The following is a 22,353-nucleotide window of genomic DNA, read 5'->3' as shown; positions in this document are numbered from 1 at the left end:
GAAGGACAACAAAGCCAACCAGATGATCAAGCAGCAGGTGTCCCCAGAGAAGTATTGGATGATATCAAAGAGATGGCTTTGCAAACTTTAATCCAGGTATCACATCGTAGTACCCCCAATTTGGACTACCTTGGGTGGCTGCAGCTAAAGCTTTAGGACAATCAGACCATCTTGGGTGCCTGTTAGGTAAGCAAACCAATGCTACTCCCTCACACTGAGTGGCCTGCTCTCAGACATAGAGACCATCAGACATGCTACCTTGCAGAACAGCGATAGAATTTTTATTCTGGGCACATGGGCATGGCTGTGTAGACTCTGAGGGCATGTGTTGCATGAACCTCTCCAGCCACAGCGAGTCAATCCACAAGAGCATTCAAGTACTGAATGAAGAGTTCAAGAAGCTTCAAGTGGAAAACAAAGACTGGGTCAATGAACTCTTCCAATCCAAGGGACTAAAGGGTTGGATGATGTCTATCTAAAACAGGACATTTAATTTTCTTAGCTGTTGTTGTATTGTTAATTGTCTCATGTTTTTTTAGATTCTTTCCGAAAGCCTTACAAAATTCTTTCAGTTCCTTCTTGGTTGTAAAACAGAAAGCGGGAAGATACCCAACACAGGCTCCTCATGGACTCCTTGGAGGAGAGAACGGGAGGTCAGGATGGCACAAAGACTCTCTCAGAGACTCAGTGTGGGCAAGGAAATCCTTAAAATTAACTAAAAGTATTCTTAAATCCATAAATTGCATTAAAAACCTAAAGTATCTAAAGCCATTAATGAGCCCCACTGAGTGTCTGTACAAAGCTCTCCTGGGACTTGTTTAAAGCAGAGAATTGGGGCCATGATTGCACAAACCTCTCAGAGACTCCAAGGCAAAAGCCAAACCCAAAGTCCTTTCAAAAACCTGCAGTCCCTACAGGGAGCATTAAGGATTCCCCAGGGCCATTCCTGAGCAAGGCTCCCCAGGGACTCCTTCCAGCAGATCCTTGAGGCCACTGGGATTTGGGCTGGGGGGATGCTGAGGGCAGGACAAGGGGCTGACAGTGCCCAGCCTGGCTGGGGCTGTGCCAGGAGGCCCCAGGGCCTCAGGACAAGGTGTCTCCTCACAGCCCTTGGTGGCACAGACACTGCTGTGCCCCAGGACACCAAGACTTGCTTTCTCTTTGTCCCCACCCGTCATCACTGTCTCCAGTTCTCTGCTCTGCCTGGGGCCTGGGGACATTTTCTCAGTTGTGTCCTGCAGTGGGACCCATTAAAAGTCCAAGAAACTTTGGAGTTGAATTCTGACTTGGAGTTCTGGAGAGGTTTCTTCAGCTCCCTCTCAGGGACTGATGTTCAGAGCCTGAGCACAAAGCCCCAGAGGCTCAGTAAAGTCCTGGTGCTGTGTCTGTGCTGCTGAGCTGGGCTGGGCTCCTGGCACAGAGGCAGCTCCTGGTAACGAAGAAGAGCTTCAAAACCACATTTCTCTCGATGAGCAGCACTTCTGCCAGCCCAGCAGGGCTGGGGCACTGCCTGCAACCACCCTGGGCACAGCACAGAGGCACAGAGAGCTTCAATCAGTCAGGGCTGGGAAGGTGCTGAGAAGTGCCTGGGGCAGAATCACTGCCAGCCCTTGGCACAGGAACCTCTGGCTGCAGGACAATGCAGCTGCAGCTCCTGGAGCCATCTCCTGCAGCTGGAACATCCCAATGCCTACAGACCCTGTGAGTACATTCTCTGATTGTCTCTTGTGCAGAGCAGCGAGGGGTGCCCACGGCTGTCATGCAGAGCAGGGTCCTGCAGCCCAGGGCGCTGTGCTGGGGCAGGGACTCTGCTGGCTGCCAGGGACAGCTCTCAGCAAGCCCTGGCAGTTGCTCCCAGCGCTGGGGGACAAGATATGGGGGGCAGGAGACAGCTGGTAAGGCTTGGAAGTGTTCTCCTTGTGTGGGGAGGATGCTGCATTGTTCAGGACTGCTCCCAGCACGGCATTAATCTGCCGAACATTTGCAAATAGAATATGCAGGGAGCACAGCAAGGCAGGGGCTGCATAAAAGAGAAAATCATGCTTTTTATTCTACTGCTCTGGGTTACGTGGATGGGAAGTTGCACACAGATATTAATCTCTCAGTTCACATTTAGAAAAAAAAAAAAGTTATCTCAGATGTGAATAAACCAGACGCTGACGAAAATCAGCACAGGGCCCATCACAGGCAGCATCTTTGTCACTTTTCCAGTCTCCTCAGGGTTGCTCTGACGTTGCCATCAGAGCCTGCAGAGCCAGAGCTGACCCTGGGCAGTGCCTGAGCTGAGAAGGTTCTGCAGGGCAGAGCTGAGCCCCCAAGGCTGGGCTGGGCTCTGGCAGGTCATAGCCCTGGGCACAGGGATGCAGCTGCTGGCAGGGACAGCTCCAGGCAGCAGCGCCCTAGGCAGGCAGTAGGGGGAAAGTGCCCCCAGGCTGTGCTGGGATATTTAAAGTCCTCTCCAAACCCAATTATTCCATGAGTACTTTTTTTACAGATCCCCATGCCAAGACAGCACAAATGTCCAACAGCAGCTCCATCAGGCACTTCCTCCTGCTGGCATTGGCAGACACACGGCAGCTGCAGCTCCTGCACTTCTGCCTCTTGCTGGCCATCTCCCTGGCTGCCCTCCTGGGCAACGGCCTCATCATCAGCGCCGTAGCCTGCGGACACCACCTGCACACGCCCATGTTCTTCTTCCTACTCAACCTGGCCCTCAGCGACCTGGGCTCCATCTGCACCACTGTCCCCAAAGCCATGCACAATTCCCTCTGGGACACCAGGGACATCTCCTACTCAGGATGTGCTACTCAGGTCTTCCTGATTTTCTTCTTCATTGCATCAGAGCTTTGCCTCCTGACTGTGATGTGCTATGACCGCTACGTGTCCATCTGCAAACCCCTGCACTACGGGACCCTCCTGGGCAGCAGAGCTTGTGCCCACATGGCAGCAGCTGCCTGGGCCAGTGCCTTTCTCAATGCTCTGCTGCACACAGCCAATACATTTTCCCTGCCCCTGTGCCATGGCAATGCCCTGGGCCAGTTCTTCTGTGAAATCCCACAGATCCTCAAGCTCTCTTGCTCACAGTCCAACTTCAGGGAACTTGGGCTAATTGCTGTTAGTGTGTGTTTAGCATTTGGCTGTTTTGTGTTCATTGTTTTCTCTTATGTGCAGATCTTCAGGGCCGTGCTGAGGATCCCCTCTGACCAGGGACGGCAGAAAGCCTTTTCCACCCGCCTCCCTCACCTGACTGTGGTCACCCTGTTCATCAGCACTTCATTTTTGACATACCTGAAGCCCCCCTCCGTGTCCTTCCCATCCCTGGATCTGGCCCTGTCAGTTCTCTACTCGGTGGTGCCTCCAGCCCTGAACCCCCTCATCTACAGCCTGAGGAACCAGGAGCTCAAAGCTGCCGTGTGGAGACTGATGACGGGATGGTGTCACAAACATTAAGCTTCTAGCCAATTTGTGCAACTCACTTGCAATAAAAGCCATCTTTGATACTCCTTTTTGTTTTCATTTTGGAGGTTCTTTACTGTTGTTTTTATTTTTTTCATATTTACACAGAGAAATGTCACTTTTTCTGCTATTTCTCATTTTATTTCTCTCCACCTTCCCTGTGGTCACAGACTGTGCCAATGAAGAGCTTGGTGGGTTTTTAGGGAACTAAAGGAACTCCCAGGCAAGTTTTCTGCAGAGATGCCGTTTAGTTGCCTTCTGTGGACCTGCAGCATCAATGTCTGTGTGCAGAGCTGGGGGCAGATCAGTGCTGGCACAGCAGCTGTGCCCAGCAGCAGCAGCAGCAGCAGCACTTGGTGTTGCCAGTGCTGCTGCCGTGGCCGTGCCCCACTGCCCTGGTGGCCCTGGTGCTGCTGTAGGGCTTGAGTGCTCTCGGGGCCGGGCACAGCCCTGGGGGTGGCAGTGCTGGGGCTGCAGCAGGGACAGGCCATGGGCACTGCTGGGGCAGCGCTGACGCCTCAGCCCAGGCCATGGGGGCTCCAGGCTCCTTGCCCAGGCTCTCTCAAGAGCACACCCAGGCCAATGCTCAGCACAGAAACCCCCGTGAGCAGCCCCAGGCTGGCCATGGGCAGGCTGGGGGCAAACAGCATGGCTGGGGCTCTGCAAGGGCCCTGGGGCAGATGGGAAGGAGCCGCAGAGCAGGGGCTGATCCATCCCCAGTGTGCTGCACAGCCCAGGGCAGCGTCCCAGAGCGTCCTGATGGAGCTGCCAACAACATCCCCCCTCTGCAGCCCTGGCCTCTCCCCCAGCTCACACAGGTGCCCCATCCTTGCAGGCACAGACACGGCAGCACTGGCTCAGCAGCCCCTGTTTGCATTGCACACAGCAGGGGGAGCACCCCCATGCTGTTGCTGTGGGGACATGAACCTGAGGGGGCACAAATGCCATCAGCCCCTGGGGCCAGCAAGGGCTGGGGGACACCAGGGAAACCACTCAGCTTTGTCCGGGCCTCTGCACTCAGCCAGATGATTTGTTCCCATCAGCTGGGAGTTTCCTGTGCCACTGCAAATGCTGTTGTTCAGAGCCAGCACTGCCTGGCAGCCACCCCCAAACTGCCCTCAGCATGTCCTCTGCTTCACATTTGCTTTCTTCATACCCCCTGCTTCACATTTTTTCTAATTGCCCACCCCTGGGGGCCCACAACTGGACACAGCACTCGAGGTGCTGCCCAACCAGTGCTGAGCACAGGGCAAGAATCCCTGCCCTGCTACTGCTGGCTACACCATTCCTGATCCAGGCCAGGAGCCATTGGCCTTCTTGCCCACCTGGGCACACTGCTAGCTCATGTCCAGCCTGATGTCCATCACTCCCTGCAGGTCCCTTTCTGCCTGACTGCTGTCCAGCCACTCTGTCCCCAGCCTGTTGCGCTGCAGGGGTTGTTGTGGCCAAAGTGCAGAACCCAGCACTTGGTCTTCCTAAACCTCACCTTTTTGGATTTGGGCCCTGGATCCAGTCCATCCCAGGCACTGTGCAGAGCCCTCCTACCCTCCAGCAGATCAACACTCACACCCAGTTTGATGACATCTGGAAAGATGTCCTTGGTTGCATGGGGCCCCTCAGTGTCACAAAGGCCTCTTGGTCACACCAGGCCATGCACTGTCACACTGGTCTCCTTGGATCCATGTGACCATGTAGAGCAAATGGTGTCCTTGGTTCCATGGGGCCCCAAAATATGACAATGTTGTCCTCGGTTCAATGGGGCTACACAGTGTGACAATGTTCTTGTTGCTGCTGCAGTTTCACAGGAGCCCCTTGGTTCCATGGGCCCCCGCAGTGTCAGAACGGCCCCTTCGTTCCACTGGGCCGTGGAGTCTCCCAATGGTCTCCTTGATTTTGCAGTGCCAAAATGGTGAAACCCCTTGGTTACACAAGGCCCTGCAGTGTCACAATGGCCTCTGTGGTTCCACGAGGACCCCGAGTGTCACAGCGCACTCCCTGGCTCCATTTGGCCCCAGAGCACCACAGTGGATCGCTGGTTCTGTGGGCGTGCACAGTGTCACCATGGTCTTCTTAGTTCCATGAGGCCCTGCAGTGTCACAATGGCCCCAGCACGTCCCAATTATCACAGAATGACAGAATCAAATAGGCTGGAAAAGACCTTTGGGATCATCAAGCCCAACCAATACCCTCATACTCCCTTGTCACCCAGATCATGCCACTAAGTGCCACTGGAGAGGGACAGTGACTCTGCCACCTCTCCCCTGGCCAGCCCATTCCAATTCCCACTCACCCTTTCTGTGAAGAACTTCTACCTATTGTCCAGCCTGAACCTCCCCTCGTGCAGCTTAAGGCTGTGTCTTCTTTACCTGCCCTCCAGCAGATCCACACTCACACCCAGCTTGGTGCCATCTGCAATTTGTGAATGGTGGACTCGATCCCCTCAGCCAGATCATCAGTGAAGATATTAAACAGGACTGGGCCCAGCACAGATCCCTGGGGGACACCACCAGTGCCTGGACACCAGCTGGGTGCAGCACCATCCCCACCACTCTCTGGGCCCAGCCTCCAGCCAGCTCTTTACCCTGGGAAGGGTGAACATGTCCAAGCCATGGGCTGCAGTTTTTCCAGGGAATTCTGTGGCTCATGGTTTTAAAGCCTTTGAAGTCCAGGCACACAACATCCACAGCATTTCCTGCATCCATATGTGAGACACCTGGTCATAAAAGGAGATCAGGTTGGTCAGGCAGGACCTGCCACCCCTAAATCCACGCTGGCTGGCTCTGATCCCTCGGCCATCCTGGGGGTGCCCTGTGATGGCACTCAAGGTGATCTGTTCCATAACCTTGCCGGGCACCCAGGTCAGGCTGACAGGCCTCCCCAGCTCCTCCTTCCAGCCCTTCTTGGGGATGGGCTCACACTGGCACCTCCAGTGCTCTGGAACCTCCCTGCTGAGCCAGCACTGATGGTAAATGTTGGAGAGCAGCTTGGGGAGCTCATCCACCAGCTCCCTCATCCCCCCAGGATGGATCCCATCTGCTCCCAGAGACACCTGTGAGCATCTGAGTGTCTCAGCAGGTCCCCAGCTTCTTCCTCCTGGATTACAGGGGCTGTTCTGCTCCCTGTGCCCACCTACCAGCTCAGGAGAACACTTGTCCTGAGGACAGCCTGTCCTAATTTTGAAAATTGACACAAGAAATTAAGTAGATTAGTCTTTTACTTATCCTCAGTTACTCTGTTCTCAACTGCAATCAGTAAAGGGTTGTGGTTCTCCTTCTCCCTCCTTTTGCTATAAACTTTTTATAAAAACCTTTTTTATTCTTCTTACAGAAACCGCCAGGTTAAGTTCTAATTGAACTTTCACTTCTCAACTTTTCTTCCTGCATAACCTAAAAACATCCTTAAACACTTCCTGAGTTGCTGGTCCTTTTTCCCTGAGTTCCTACAAAAACTCCATGCCCTGCCAGGCCAGTTATTTACCTCACTAGCTCATCTTTTGCCACACTGGGACAGGCTGCTCCTTCCCCCTTAAGATGATTTTTTTGAAATGTGTCCATCCTTCCTGGATCCCTTGGTTTTTAAGGACTGTGTCCCCTAAAAAGATCAGTACCAGATTTAGTACTCCACACATCAGCATCCTAAATAGGCCAAAGTCTGCCCTTCCTAATTCCAGTGTAGGAGTTTTGTTGCTGCCCCTCCTTCTTTCACAGAACATTGAACACTTGATTATTTCATGGTCACTGTGCCCCAGGCTGCCTCCAAGCCCCACATCTGCCACCAGCCCTTCTCTGTTTGTGAACAGCAGCAGACAGAGCTTTCCTTGGCAGTGGGAGTGTTACCAAAAATTCTGTAAAATACAAAACTCCTTAACCCCAGTGTAGCATTAAGAAGCAGCATTCTTTATTCAGCTGGATGCACGGGGGATGGCTCCTCCCAAAGCCGTGCAGACTGAGTGCAGGAAAGTTTCTGTTTATATTCTGTATATTGCACACATATTCATTGATTGTCCTGGACTAAACATACATATGAATATCATTTCCCCAAAATCATTAACATATTTCCCCTCCCCATTACTCATGCGTCCTTCCAGACCCTGGGGGTCTCTCTCTTGGTCCCTGGTGGTCGTGGAACCCAGTGTTCCAGTGGGCCTGGCTGAGCTGGCGGGACACTGAGGCTGCTGAACTTCCAGTTCCCCTTCTCACACAGTGGGCACTGTGTGGTTTCCACAGGCCTGGGGTATTGGAGAACAAGGTCCAGGTGTCAGCTAACCTGGTGGAGACAATTTATCATCTGGTAACATGAGGTCACAGAGTGGGCTATGACATCACAGAGTGGGTTATGTGAGATTATCGAGAACTATGACATGATAGACTGCCTCTGTGAAATCACAGAGCAGGCTGTGATATCACAGGGCAGAGATCTGGCATCACAGAGTTGGCTGTGACATCAGAGACCAGCTGTGTGACATTAGAGACTGGGCTGTGACATCACAGAGCAGGCTGTGTCATCCCAGAGGGGCTGTGTGACATCCCAGCAGGGCTGTGTCATGTCACTGGGTTGGTCACTCTGCCCTAGCTCCCCCTCACAGTTTCTCCCTACAAGTCCAATGCTGTCCATGCCCAGCAGGGTCCCTGTCCCCCGGGATCCCCCCCGCCCACCTGGAGCCACAGCCTCCACCAAAGGATGTTCCACAGGATCCACCCCAGAGCCTGACATGGGGACAAGGGGCCAGGGCTGTGTGACCAGGACATCAAGGACGGGGGATGATCCAGGTCACTGTGGCATGGGTTGGATTCCCCTGTACAGGAAAGATGTCCGGCAGCTGCAGCGGGGTCTGGGAAGGGCCTACAAGGTGGGGCTGGAGCCCTTGGGCTGTGAGCAGAGGCTGAGGGAGCTGGGCTTGTCCAGCCCAGAGCAGGGAAGGCTGAGGGGCTCCTCATCCCAGCCTGGCAGTACCAGCCAGGAGGGGAAGGAGAACACAGAGCCAGGCTCTTCACAGGGGGGCTGGTGGGAAACAAAAGCCAATGGGTGGAAGGGGAAAGAGGACACCCACCCGGTACAGGAGGAAATAAATGAGTCAGGCTGGTTTCAGCATTTCCTCAAGATCAAAATCAGCCTGACCTCCCTTCTCCATCCACCACTGACAGCTTTGCAAATCAGGAATCATTCGAGCTGTTTTACACCCACTCCAGGATGAGCATCCTGATCCAAGAACTTGATTGTGTTTACATCGATCATAGAACCATGTTTGTCTAAATAATTTTAGTGTGGAAATCACTTGTGAATGTTGGACTCATCAGATACTGCTGGGAGGTTGCACATAGCTGTGATTGTTATTAAATTTTATGCTGTTCAACTATGATCTGTTGGCCATGAAGAGAAACTTTCTGTGCCTCTGAGTCTCACCAGTTCCTGACCCCCAAAGGACACAAACCCTGATGAGCTGTGCTTCCCACTCCATTGGTGGCACTTCCACCTCCCTCTGTAGCCAGAGCAGAGCTCCCTTGTCCCAGAAAGTGCCTGGCAATGGAGGGATGATGGAAACAGGACAGGCTGTGGGGATCAAGTGCGGGGTAGAGCCAGGGAGAAGAATGGCTTTTGCATTTGTTGGAGCTGTGCCTTCCCTTGGCTTTGTTGGCTGACAAGAAATGAACATCCCTCTGTGTCTCGGGCAGCTCCTTCTCCAAGGAAAGCAGGTGGGAGTTGGAGCCAAGGAGCTGAAAGCTGCAGGTGCAGCCTGGGCTGGAGGGAGCTCAGATATGCACAAGGCTGCTCTGAGTGCCAGGGCTTGGATGGGGGAAATGGTGGGGTGGAGGTAGGGACAGAGTCTGATTGATTGTCAGCCATGAATGGTATTGATTTTTATATGTTCAAACTGCATGAGGAGGTACTTGGTTTAAATGTCAAGTGGAGATTGCTATTAACAGGGAAAAAAAAATAAACAGGTCCTAAAAATTGTTTTCTCACTGTCTTTTTAAATAGAACATATTCAGTTGAATGCACTTCTGAAATCTCTCTTTTTAACCACACAAGATTTGGAAACTGAAATCAAATGATTCCCAGAGGCTTGGCTTGTTAAGGTGTTCTCAATGTTAATGAGCCCTGGGACACTGAATTCCTGCACTCAAGAGCTGAAGGCTGAACAAGCCTCTGGAGCAGGAAAATTCAGCAGCAGCCTCCAAGGTGCTGAGGATGTCAGCAGCCCCCACTGAGGCCATCCCTGCCCAGAGACCGTGGGGGAATGGGCAGACAAGGAGAGCGTCCCTGGGGCTGGGGCAGCACAACTCAGAGGCAGCAGCGGCTCCAGCTGGGAAATGGAGTGTGGAATGTGGCTGGGAATGCCCTGCCTGGGCTGGGCCAAGCAGGACACACAAGCCCTGACTCCCATCCACTAAAAAACTTTCTCAATGAGAGATTTAAAAGGAATTGCAATTGTTTGTTTCCTCTGAGTTGGACGCAGTGCAGAAATTCTGACAAGAGATCATCAGGAGCTCAAAAGAACAAGACAGCTTTTACTAGTTGTATTAGAAAATTATGGAAACTTGGCAAATGGTTTAATATGACATTCAATGAAAAAAAAAAAAAAAGAAACACTTATCAAAGCTTTAAATTGGACCATTCACATTTACAAACTCTAAGCCTGTGCAGTTTTAAGTTACTCAAGATTTGCAAGAGAATAGAAATAGAAGAAATATACACAGAAAGAGAAAAACAAAAAACATTTACAGAAGCACCCACACTGCTACCAACTCCTGGATTCCAGCAGTGTTTAGATGGAAATTCCAAGAGGAGGTAGGGTCAAGATGTGTGCTTGCCTTGTGGTCAGCCTTCAGTACCCCTTGGTTTCCCTGGGCCCTTCCCCCTGGTGGGACTTGGGCTCATTTGGTCCCTCAGGAGCTGGGCTGGGGGCTGCAGAGGTGGCTGTGGAGCATTGCCTGTGCTGTGCCAGGGACTGGCAGACACTGCTGGGCTGGGATAGAGGCTCTGGGGGGATTGGGGTTCCAGGGCACAGGAGCATTGGAGTTCCAGGGCAGGGCAAGGCTGGACCTGCCCCTTCCTCCCCTGTGCAAAAATGTTTTGAGCCAACAGTCTCCTCCAGTCTCTCACAACAGGGAATGTTGGAGGTGAAATCCCAATTCTGTCCTTGGGTGCCTGAAGGAGATTGACAGTTCTATTCCACAGGAAGGAAAACACAGGGCTCCAGTGTTTGGAAGGCAGCTGAGAGCCTCACAAGGCCAAGGCCCGGCAGACTTGTCAATAAGGGCAGATTTTGTCTGGGTGCAGTCTTTGAACTGAAGGAATTTTGGAGGTGGAAGGCCAGTCTTGGCCATTGGCACCTGGAGAAGCAGGACAGTTCTTTCCACAGGAAGGAAAGCATGGAGCCTTCCCCAGTATTTTGGGGACAGATGGGAAGTGACCCTCATGAAATCACTGGCAGCTAGACTTGTCCTGGCAATATTCCTATTGGAACAATCTCTGGATATAGGGAAATTTGGAGGTGAAATCCCAATTCTGGCCATGGGTGCCTGGCAGAAAAGAACAGTTCTTTTCTATTGGGAAGGGAAGCGCGGAGTACCAGTGTTTCAGAAGCAGATGACAAGAGAGTCTTAATGTTCCAAGGTCAGCTGGACCAGTCAGGTGGCCCCTGGGAGGCCAAACCAGCAAGACCTGTTCCATCTTCCCTTGGTTTTGTGGGGCCCCATAGTGTCACAATGGTGCCTTGGATCCATGAGGCCCCACAGTGCGACAATGGTGTTACATGGCTTTGCAAGGGTTCCTCAGGGGTGAAGAGATGGACGAGAATCTTGGCTTCATAATCAGATGGCTGGATTTATTAATTCATGATATATAGTACATTATGACTAAACTAAAAGGAATAGAGAAAAAAGCTCAGAAGCTGCTAAGCTAAGAAAAGAATAGGAATAGCAATAAACAAGAGAGCTCTCTGTGAATCTGTCCCAGAGAGCTTGGTCCTGATTGGCCTTTAATTGTAAACATGGAACATGGGCCAATTATAGGTGCACCTGCTACATTCCACACCAGCAGATAACAATTGTTTACATTATTCTTCTGGGGCCTCAGCTTCCCAGAAGAGGAAAAATCCTAAAGAAAGGATTTTTATGAAAAAATGTCAGTGACATATTGGTGTCTTGTTTCCATGGGGTCCAGCAGTGTCACAATGTCCCCTCGGCTCCACAAGGCCCTGAAGTCTCACAATGGTCCCACTGATTCCATGAGGCCTTGCAGTGTCACAATGCTCTCCATGGTTCCCCAGGCCCCACAATGTCACGTGACTCCTCTGTTCCACGAGGCCTGCAATGTCACAATGGACCTTAGGACCCCGAGGGTTTGCAGTGTAACAATGGTCTCCTTTGGCTCCACAGTGTCACAATGGACCATTGATGACATGAGGGCCTGCAATGTCACACTGCACCTTTGGTTCCAGGCAGCCCTGCAGTGTCACAAAGGCCTCGTGGTTTCACGAGGCCCCACAGTATCACAATGGTCCTCTTGGTTCTCTGGCGATCTCCAGGGTCCCAGTGATCTCACTGGTTCCATGAGTCCTCACAGTGACACAATGCTTTGCTTATTCCATGGGGCCTAAAAGTGTCACAATGGTCTCCATGATTCCATGGTGCCCCTCAGTATCACAATGATCTCCTTCATTCCATGAGGCTGTGAAGTGTCCTAATGGATCCATGAGGCCCTGCAATGTCACAGTTTGGACCCTTGGCTCTGTGGAGTCTTGCAGTGTCACAATGACCCCGTGGTTCCATGACACCCCAAAGTGTCACAATGGTCTCCACGGTTTGGAGACTCCCCGCATTGTCACAATGGACCCTTGGTTTGATGGCGTCTCTCAGTGTCACAATGAACTCTACATTCCATGGAGCCACCCAGTGTCAGCACAGTCCCCTTGGTTCCATGAGGCTCAGCAATGTCACAGTGCTCTCCATGATTCCATGAGGCCCCGCAGTGTCACAATGGTCGCTTGGTGTCACAGGGCCCCACAGTGTCACAATGGTCGCTTGGTGTCACAGGGCCCCAGAGTGTCACAATGGTCCCTTGGTCTCACAGGGTCCCACTATGTCACAATGGTCCCTTGGTTCCATGGGCCCTCTGCTGCTGCATTCACCCCTCCCCTTCTCAGGCCACCCTGCCAGCTGAGAAATGCTCCTTGGGCCTCGGCCTTGGCCGACAGCCCCTGGGCTCAGCTCCTCTGCAGCTCATCACAAACACTGTCTGCTCCCGGCACTGCTGCTGCCCAACCAGCTCCTGGTTCCTTTAGCAGCAGCCCTGGGACCTGTTTGTGTTCCCTCAGTGGCACAACATCCCTGTTCTCACCCTGCCACAGAAAGCTGTTGGTGCCAAGTGCGGCCAGGATGAGCCATTGCTGGGACTGCAGCCCCTCTCTTGGGGCCCTGCACACAGCGCTCCAAAAGGAGCCCTTGGAGCTCTCCTGGGCCAGCGACTCCCTCTGAGTGGGGCCTCTCCCAGCCGGGAACTCTCCCGTTTGCTGCGCTCGGGGATCCCAAACAACGATGGAGCCTGAGCCGATCCCCCCCTCCTTCCAGGCTCAGCCCTTCACCTCTGGGGAGATGGCAAAGGATCCACAGTGAGCATTTCCTGCCCTCAGGGGAATTGCTCACAGGTGCCTTGCACTGACTCTTTGTGTCTGTGTGCACACAGGAGTGCCTGTGCTGGGGAAATGTGGCAGAAATGCTGCTCTCTGAGGGGTTGGAGTGCCTTGGATAGCTGAGTCAGTCAGGCCTGTAAGTGAGGTTAAGTCATGAGGTCTAAGCTAAGTCAAATTCTTCTAAGAGTTGTTCCTTTGCTACGTATGTTAACTATAACTTATGAGCTAAGTTGCATATTGTTAAATTTTATTCCTCTGTTAAATTTCTAACATAGGTTTTAAGTTAGGTTAAATACTGTTAAGTGCTGTTCTATTGCTAAATTGTGTAGTTGACTCTATCAGTTAAAATTGAGGTATGAGATAAGTCCTGTTAAGTTTGAGCTCTGTTAAGCTTTTAGGCCACATTCCTTTTATCCTTGCCCTCACTGTCCTTGTGTCTCACACACACACAGGGACTGTTCTTGGTTCATTTCTGGTTTGATTGCCTGGATTTGGTTTGGTTTTGTTGTTGCTTTGTTTCCTTGGTGTGCCTGAAATGTCCCCTCAGAAGCAGAGTGACTCTTGCCAAGGAACTTTGTGCTGCTTGAAATAAACAGGGCCAGGAGACTTCTCCTTTTTAATGCCTTTATTAAAAGTGATCAGCTCAGGATTGGGCAGTTCGGTGGGGCTGCAGTCCCTGTCGTGTCTCCCAGGGCGACTCAGAGGAGGAGGATGACGTGCGCAGCTTTGTTCACCAGGGGCAGAGCTGGGGGTCCGGTCCTCGTGGGAGCCTTTAGGGCATCAACACCCTCCGATGTTGGATTGGTCTCAGTGTCAGTTCCTCCCAGACCCGGCCCGGGGGCTCTCGAACGCAGGGTGAGGAACAACGAAGGTTTTCAGCATCTCTGCAGGCTCAGCATGTTAGCGTTCAAAAACACGTAATCACGGGGGATTATATGCGGTGCCTTTTATTAAGAGCTCTGGGAATCGGGGTATATTCGACCCAAATCTGACTCCGACCATACATCCGAAATGATCATGTTTTATACTCTATCGTTACATAAATTTCATGTTAATTAATAAACTTATATTTTTCTATTGTATTCATAAATTTAGCCCCTCTCTGAATTTCCAACATAGTTTCTCATTATTCTTCTTATGGTTATATAATAATTACATTTAATTACTAAACAATCATCACATCTAACAATTATATAATTTATCATACTGCTTACGCAGGTGCAGTTGATCTGGGAAAGCACAAAGCCTAACATTTTAGATTCTATCTGGAACTTTTTCCAGGGTTCCACTATCAAGCACTCCGCTCCTCGCATCCAGACATCACTCCAATCTCTCAACTCTCAGCTGGCTCATTGCTTTTGGGGTTTTCTCAGTGCATTCGGAGCAGGGGTCCCACACAGAATGAAATAAACAGGGCCAGGAGACTTCTTCTCCTTTTTAATGCCTTTATTAAAAGTGATCAGCTCAGGATTGGGCAGCTCGGCGGGGCTGCAGTCCCCATCGTCTCTCCCAGGGTGACTCAGAGGAGGAGGACGACATGCGCAGCTTTGTCCACCAGGGGCAGAGCTGGGGGTCCGGTCCTCGTGGGAGCCTTTAGGGCGTCAACACCCTCCGATCTTGGATTGGTCTCAGTCTCACTTCCTCCCAGACCCGGCCCGGGGGCTCTCGAACGCAGGGTGAGGAACAACGAAGGTTTTCAGCATCTCTGCAGGCCCAGCACTCCGCTCCTCTCATCCAGACATCACTCCAATCTCTCAACTCTGAGCTGGCTCGTTGCTTTTGGGGTTTTCTCAGCGCATTCGGAGCAGGGGTCCCACACAGCATGCTGGTCCTTGGAGTATTTTGTACATCCCTCCCCTCCAAAGTCTCTTCTCCTCGCTGTTCGGGAGGTCCCCACCCTTCACTGTCTCAGAGCAGGGCCATTACCTCACCCCAGCCAGGGCTTTCACTGATACAAAAACAACCATTAACAACAGCGACCGGTAACTACCATAACACAGGCAGAACCCCAGCAGCAACAGTGGTAACCTTTTTCTCACAGAAAAAATCAACAGAATTTTTGTTCATAACAGTCCCCCCTCTTTCTCTTTGATCAAGCTTAAATTTTAAGCTCCCATCAACTTACAATTTTTTGATTCATGGGTTTCCTATTTAATTTTTTGAATTGACTGTAAATTTCTTGTGCACTTTGGTAATCACGGTTACTTAACTTTGCCACTTTCCTTGGTTTCGTTAGGTTGGTCTGCACGGCAAATGCTGTTTTAGTGAAACAGATAAACAAGCACAGTAAAAAGAGCAGTCCTCCAAGTACACACACAGTGAGGAAAACTACTCTTTCCCATACATCCTTTTTGAAAATCTCCAGGTTCTCCCACGCACTGGAATCAAGTGTTTTGGGTCCAAAAATGAGAAATTTGTAACAAAAAAAAAAAAAAAAAAAAAAAAAGGGGGGGGGGGGAATTGGGTCCAAAAAGGGGAAGTTTGGGACTAAAAAGGGAAATTTGGGTTCAAAAATGGAGGATTTGGGGCCAAGAATGGAGAATTTGGGCTGAAAATGGGAGAATTTGGGTCCAAAAAAGGGAAATTTGTACCAAAAAAGGAGAATTCGGGTCTAAAAGGGGAATTTGGGTGCTCAGGTGGGAAGATTGGGCTCCAAAAGGGAAATTTGGGCTGAAAAAAGGGAAAATTTGGACTCAAAAAGGAGAATTTGGGTCTAAAAGGGGAATTTGGGTGCTCAGGTGAGAAGTCTGGATCTAAAAAAGGGGAATTTTAGTCTAAAAATGGGAAAAATTGGACCAAAGAAGGGGAATTTGGGGCCAAAAAGGGAAACTGAAAATCGAGAATTTGTGTCAAGGAAGGGAAAATTTGGGACTAAAAATGGGAATTTGGGTGCTCAGGTGGCAAGTTTGGGGTCAAAAATGGGAATTTGGGGGATTTTGGGTGTCCCAAGGGGGGAACTTGGGGGATTTTGGAGAATTTGTGGGATTTGGGGTGTCCTGAGGGGGGATTTGGGGGAGTTTGAGGCATTTTGGGGAAGTTTGGGTTTCCTGAGAGGGGAATTTTGGGGGAATTTGGGGGGAATTCATGGGAATTTGGGTGTCCTGAGGAGGAAATTTGGAGGATTTTGGGGGGGATTTGGGGTGTCCTGAGGGATAATTTGGGGGATTTGGGGGAATTTGAGGGAATTTGGGAGCGTTTTAGGGGAATTTGAGGGGTTTTGGGGTGTCCTGAGGGGAAATTTGAGGGGATTTTGGGGGAATTTGAGGGAATTTGGGTGTCCTAAGGGGGATTTTGGATGTCTTGAGGGGAAAATTTGGGGAAGAATTTGGGGCATTTTGGGAAAATTTGGGGGATTTGGGGCATCCTGAGGGGAAATTTTGGGGGGAATTTGAGGGAATTTGGGTGTCCTAAGGGGTTTTTTAGTGGGATTCAGGTTGTCCTGAGGAGGGAATTTGGGAAATTTTGGGGAAATTGGGGGAATTTTAGGGAAATTTGGTGGAGTTTATGGGAATTTGGGGGATTTTGGGGGAATTTGGGCATCCTGATGGGGGAAATTTGGGGCATTTTGGGGGAGTTTGGGTGTTCTGAGGGAGAATTTGGGAGATTTTGGATGTTCTGAGGGGGAGTTTGGAGGGAATTTGGGGACTTTGGAGATTTTGAGGGATTGTAGGTGTCCTGAGGGGGGAATTTGGGAGAATTTGGGGGTTCTGAGAGGGAATTTTGGGGAATTTGAGAGGAATTTGGGGGATTTTTGTTGTCCTGATGGGGGAATTTGGGTTATTTTGGGGAATTTTGGGGATTTTGGGTTTCCTGAGGGGGAATTTTGGAGGAATTTGGGTGTCCTGAGGGGGGAATTTGGGGGAATTTTGAGGGATTTGGGGGATCTAGGGAGAAACTTTGAGGATTTTGAGGGAATTTGTGGAAGTTTGGGAGGAATTTGGGGAATTTTGGGTGTTCTGAGGGGAAATTTTGGGGGATTTTGGAGGATTTGGGTGTCCTGAGGGGGGAAATTGGGGGATTTGGGGGAAATTTGGAGGATTTTGGGTGTCCTGAGTGGGGATTTTGAGGGAATTTGGGGGAAAGAACTTGGAGGAAGTTGAGTGCCCTGAAGGGCAAATTTAGGGAATTTTGGGGCAATTTGAAGGATTTTGGAGGGAATTTGGGGGATTTTTGAGGCATTTTGGGGGTTTTGGGTGTCCAGAAGGGGGAATTTGGGGATTTGGGGGGAAATTGAGACATTTTGGGTGTCCTGAGCATGGATTTTCGAGGCAATTTGGGGGAAATCTGGGGAATTTTTGGTTTCCTGAGGGGGAAGTTGGGGTGTCCTGAGGGGGAAATTGAGGGATTTTGGGGGGAATTTATGGGAATTTGGGTGTCTTAAGGGGGGAATTTGGGGATTTTGGGGGGAATTTGGGGGATTTTGGGTGTCCTGACGGGGAGTTTGTGGATTTTGGGGCAATTTGGGGGATCCTGAGGGGGAAATTTGGGAGATTTTGGGGAAATTGGGGGATTTGGGGCATTTTGGGGCATTTTGGTTGTCCTGAGGGGGGAATTTGGGAGATTTTGGGGGAATTTGAGTGATTTTGTTATGAAAAAAAATTCGGTTAATATTTTTTTTGTGAGAAAAAGTTACAAAAAGGCAGCCAGATCACTGTAGCTGCCGAAGTTCTTCGTGTTTTGTTATTGTAATCACGGGTCGTTGTGGCTAATCGCTCCTTTTGTATCAGCAGAGCCTTGCCCGAGGCTAAGGTGTACTTTTCCCTGAAGGGTGAAGAGACCTGAGAGGGTGGGGGGGGCTATGCAAAGTGACTCCAAGGACCAGCATGCTGTGGGACCCCTACTCCAAACATGCAGGAACCCCAAAAAAACAACGAGCCAAATAAGAGTTGAGAGACTGGAGTGATGTCTGGACGTGAGGAGCCGAGTGCTGGGCCTGCAGAGACGCGGAAAACCTTCGGAGTCTCTCTCGCCCTGACAATAGGAGTCGTCCCCGGCGGTGAGACCGGCCGACTTGGCTGGGTGAACCAACTATCTGACAGGGATCAGTAGGCCCTAAAGGCTCTCAAGAGGATCTGATTCCCAGCTCTGCCCCTGGCGGACAGAGCTGTGCATATGCTTCTCCTCTGAGTCGCCTTGGGAGAGCCGATGGACTCTGCAGACCGCCGAGCCGCCCAATCCTGAGCTGATCACTTTTAATAAAGGCGTTAAAAAGGAGAAGAAGTCTCCTGGCCCTGTTTATTTCAATTAGAAAAATCTAAATTAACAAACCAAAACCACTACAATGTCATAATAAACCTTCTGCCAAAGTTTCTCTGATTTTCTAAAGTTCCCAGTAAAGGCTGTTTGGTTGTTTTGAGTGCCTGAGAACCTCTTGTTGGTATTTTAAAGCAGTCCAACTCAGAGTACACAAACAATTGTAATTCCTTTTAAATGTCTCCTTGGGAGAGTAATCTAGGGGATGGGGGTCAGGGCTTGTGTGTCCTGCTTGGCACAGCCCAGGCAGGGCTTTCCCAGCCACATTCCACACTCCATTTCCCAGCTGGAGCCCCTGCTGCCTCTGAGTTGTGCTGCCCCAGCCCCAGGGACGCTCTCCTTGTCTGCCCATTCCCCCACGGTCTCTGGGCAGGGATGGCCTCAGTGGGGGCTGCTGACATCCTCAGCACCTTGGAGGCTGCTGCTGAATTTTCCTGCTCCAGAGGCTTGTTCAGCCTTCAGCTCTTCAGTGCAGCAATTCAGTGTCCCAGGGCTCAGTAACATTCAGAACACCTTAAAAAGCCAAGCCTCTGGGAATAATTTGATTTCAGTTTCCTAATAATTTGTAGTTAAGTAGATCTCAGAAGTGTATTCAAAGACATGATATTTAAAAAGACAGTGAGAAAAGATTTTTTAGGTCCAGTTTAGTTTTGTTTTCCAGTTAATTCATTGACATGTGCAATCTCCAATTGACACCGAATCCAAATACCTCTTCATGCAGTTTGAAAAAATATGAAAATCAAGACCCTTTCTATCAGACCATCAATCAGACTCTGTCCCTACCCCCACCCCACCATTTCCCCCATCCCAGCCCTGGCACTCAGAGCAGCCTTGTGCAAATCTGAGCTCCCTCCAGCCCAGGCTGCACCTGCAGCTTTCATCTCCTTGGCTCCAACTCCCACCTGCTGTCCTTGGAGAAGGAGCTGCCTGAGACACAGAGGGATGTGGAGAGTTTTGTCAAAGAGTGGCTTGAGGAGAGAGGACACAGCCAAAATAATTTGGTAAAGATGTCCTAACTAGGGCAGAGGCCTTTTTGCAGGCAGGGTGTCTTTTGGGAATGTAGCTGACTAGAGAATGGAAAAGTACAACACCGTGGTTAATTCCAAATCTTGCACCTGCAAGATAAGGTGTCCTTGGGCCTAGCGGAGTATGATAAAGAAATGGACAGCGAGACTTGAGAAGTAGAGAACGTAGGCCCAAAGGAATGTGGATGAGTTAATGGTATAGTTTAACCAATAGATTGCTTGGCTTACAGAATATTCATAAGCCTATTATTTGCTGTATAAGTGTTTGATGCTTTCTTCAATAAACTGGACCTGTGATGAACCATCTGGTGTCCGGGTCTCCTTCTCTCGACAGAGGGATGTTCATTTGTTGTCAGCCAACAAAGCCAAGGGAAGGCACAGCTCCATCCGATGCAAAAGCCATTCTTCTCCCTGGCTCTGCCTTGCACCTGATCCCCACAGCCTGTCCTGTTTCCTTCATCCCTCCTTTGCCAGGGACTTTGTGGGACAAGGGAGCTCTGCTCTGGGGATAGAGGGAGATGCAAGTGACACTGCTGGGATGGGAGCCACAACTAATCAGGTTTGTGTCCTTTGGGGGTCAGGAACTGAGGAGACTCAGAGGCACAGAAAGTTTCAATTCATGGCCGACAGACCAAAGTTGAACAGGACACGGTTTAACAACAATCACGCTCTTCCCTAAGCTAGGGGCAACATCCCAGCAGTGTCTGATGATTCTGCCATCCACAGGTGATTTCCATACTAAAATTACTTTCAGACAAACATGGTTTTATGATAGATAAACACACGATTCAGTTCTTGCATCAGGATGCTCATCCTGGTATGGTGCACAACAGCTCCAACAATTCCTGATTTGCAAAGTTGTCAGTGGTGGATGGAGAAGAGAGGTCAGGCTGCTTTTGGTGCTGAGGAAAAGCTGAAAGCAGCCTGACTCATTTCATCTCCTCTTGTCCTCGCTGATCTCTCCTTTCCTCTTCCACCCATTGGCTTTTGTGTCCCCCCAGGCCCCCTGTGAAGAGCCTGGCTCTGTGTTCTCCATTCCCTCCTCGCTGGCACTGCCAGGCTGGGATGAGGAGCCCCTCAGCCTTCCCTGCTCCAGGCTGGACCAGCCCAGCTCCCTCAGCCTCTGCTCACAGCCCAAGGGCTCCAGTCCCACCTTGGAGGCCCTTCCCAGACCCTGCTCCAGCTGCCAGACATCTTTCCTAGCCTGGGGAACCCAACCCAGGCCACAGTGACCTGGATAATCCCCGTCCTTAAAGCCCTGGTCACACAGCCCTGGCCCCTTGTCCCCATGTCAGGCTCTGGGGTGGATCCTGTAGAACATCCTTTGGTGGAGGCTCTGGCTCCAGGTGGGCCGGGGGGATCCCGGGGGACAGGGACCCTGCTGGGCATGAACAGCATTGGACTTGTTGGGAGAAACTGTGAGGGGGAGCTGGGGCAGAGTGACCAACCCAGTGACCTGACACAGCCCTGCTGGGATGTCACACAGCCCCTCTGGGATGTCACAGCCTGCTCTGTGATGTCACAGCCCATTCTCTAATGTCACACAGCTGGTCTCTGATATTACAGCCAAATCTGTGATGTCACAGTCGGCTCTGGAATGTCAGACCTCTGCCCTGTCACAGCTGGCTCTTTGATGTCACAGAGGCAGTATATGATGTCATAGCTGCTCAAACACCTTACCTAACCCACTCTGTGATGTCATAGCCTCATCTGTGACCTCACGTTACCAGATGATATATTATCTACACCAGGTGAGTTGACACCTGGAGCTTGTTCTCCAAAGCCCCAGGCCTATGGAAACCACACAATGCCCATTGTGTGAGAAGGGGAACTGGATGTCCACCAGCCTCAGTTTCCTGCTAGCTCAGCAAGGCCCACCAGAACATTGGGGTCCACAACCACCAGAGACCACCCCAGGATAGAAGAACACATGGGTAAGGGGAGAGGAAATATGTGAATGATTTTGGGGAAATGATTATCATATATAAGTTTAGTTTAGGACAATCAATGAATAAATATGCAAAATACAGAATATAAACAGAAACTTTCCTGCACTCAGCATGCACAGCTTTGGGAGGAGCTATCCCCCATGCATCCAGCTGAATAAAGAATGCTGCTTCTTAATGCTGCATTGGTGTTAAGGAGTTTTCTGTTTTACCAAATTTTTGGTGACACTCACACTGCCAAGGAAAGCTCTGTCTCCTGCTGTTCACAAACAGAGAAGGGCTGGTGGCAGATGTGGGGCTCGGAGGCTGCCTGGGGCAGTGACCATGAAATAATCAAGTTTTCAATGTTCTGTGAAAGAAGGAGGGACAGCAACAAAACTTCTGCACTGGAATTAGGAAGGGAAGACTTTGGCCTGTTTAGGATGCAGATTTGGGGAGTACCAAATCAGGTACTGGTTCTTTTAAAGAGAAAAAGCCCTTAAAATCAAAAAGGTTCAGGAAGGACCGACACAGTTCAAGAAAACAATTTTAAAGGGGAAGGAGCAGCCTGTAGCAGGGAGCCAAAAAATTATCGTAGTGAGGATAATGACTGGCCTTGCTGCCCATGGAGCTTTTGTGGGAACTCAGGGGTAAAAAGGACTGGCAATGCAGGAAGTGTTTAAGGATGTCCAAAGATTATCCGAAAAAAAATTAGAGAGGTGAAAGTTCAGTGAGACCTTAACCTGTCCCATCCTTAAAAAAAAAAAGTTTGTGAAAAAACACATAAAGCAAAAGGAGGGAGAAGGAAAACCTCTACTCTTTATTGATTGCAGTGGGGAATATAGTAACTAAAGATAAGGGAAAAGCAGAGATACTTAACAGAGTGTTTGTCTCAGTTTACAATATTAGGACAGGTTGTCCTGAGGAGAAGTGTTTTCCTGAGCTGGTAGATGGGTACAGGGCAGAGAACAGACCCCTAGAATCCAGGAGGAAGCAGCTGCTGACCTGCTGAGCCACTCAGATGCTCACAGGTGTGTGGGATTGGATGGGATCCATCCTA

General features: G+C 50.5%; 1 protein-coding gene across 1 annotated transcript; it reads left to right on the top strand.

The window, feature by feature from the left end:
* Positions 1 to 2,517: 2,517 nt before the first annotated feature.
* On the top strand, positions 2,518 to 3,450 carry LOC134432777 (olfactory receptor 14A16-like). The gene has a single exon (XM_063181686.1). It carries the CDS (start codon positions 2,518 to 2,520, stop codon positions 3,448 to 3,450), a length of 933 nt encoding a protein of 310 aa, XP_063037756.1.
* The last annotated feature ends 18,903 nt before the right edge of the window (positions 3,451 to 22,353 follow it).

The sequence above is a fragment of the Melospiza melodia genome (genome assembly GCF_035770615.1).
Source record: "Melospiza melodia melodia isolate bMelMel2 chromosome 7 unlocalized genomic scaffold, bMelMel2.pri SUPER_7_unloc_1, whole genome shotgun sequence".
Classification (NCBI taxonomy): Eukaryota; Metazoa; Chordata; class Aves; order Passeriformes; family Passerellidae; genus Melospiza; species Melospiza melodia.
Note: the sequence above shows the minus strand (reverse complement) of the source record. Positions and strands in the feature narration are given on the sequence as shown.

Bases quoted from the DNA above. Each gene is read 5' to 3' on its own strand.
- LOC134432777 (XM_063181686.1), top strand. From the start codon at position 2,518: ATGTCCAACAGCAGCTCCATCAGGCACTTCCTCCTGCTGGCATTGGCA.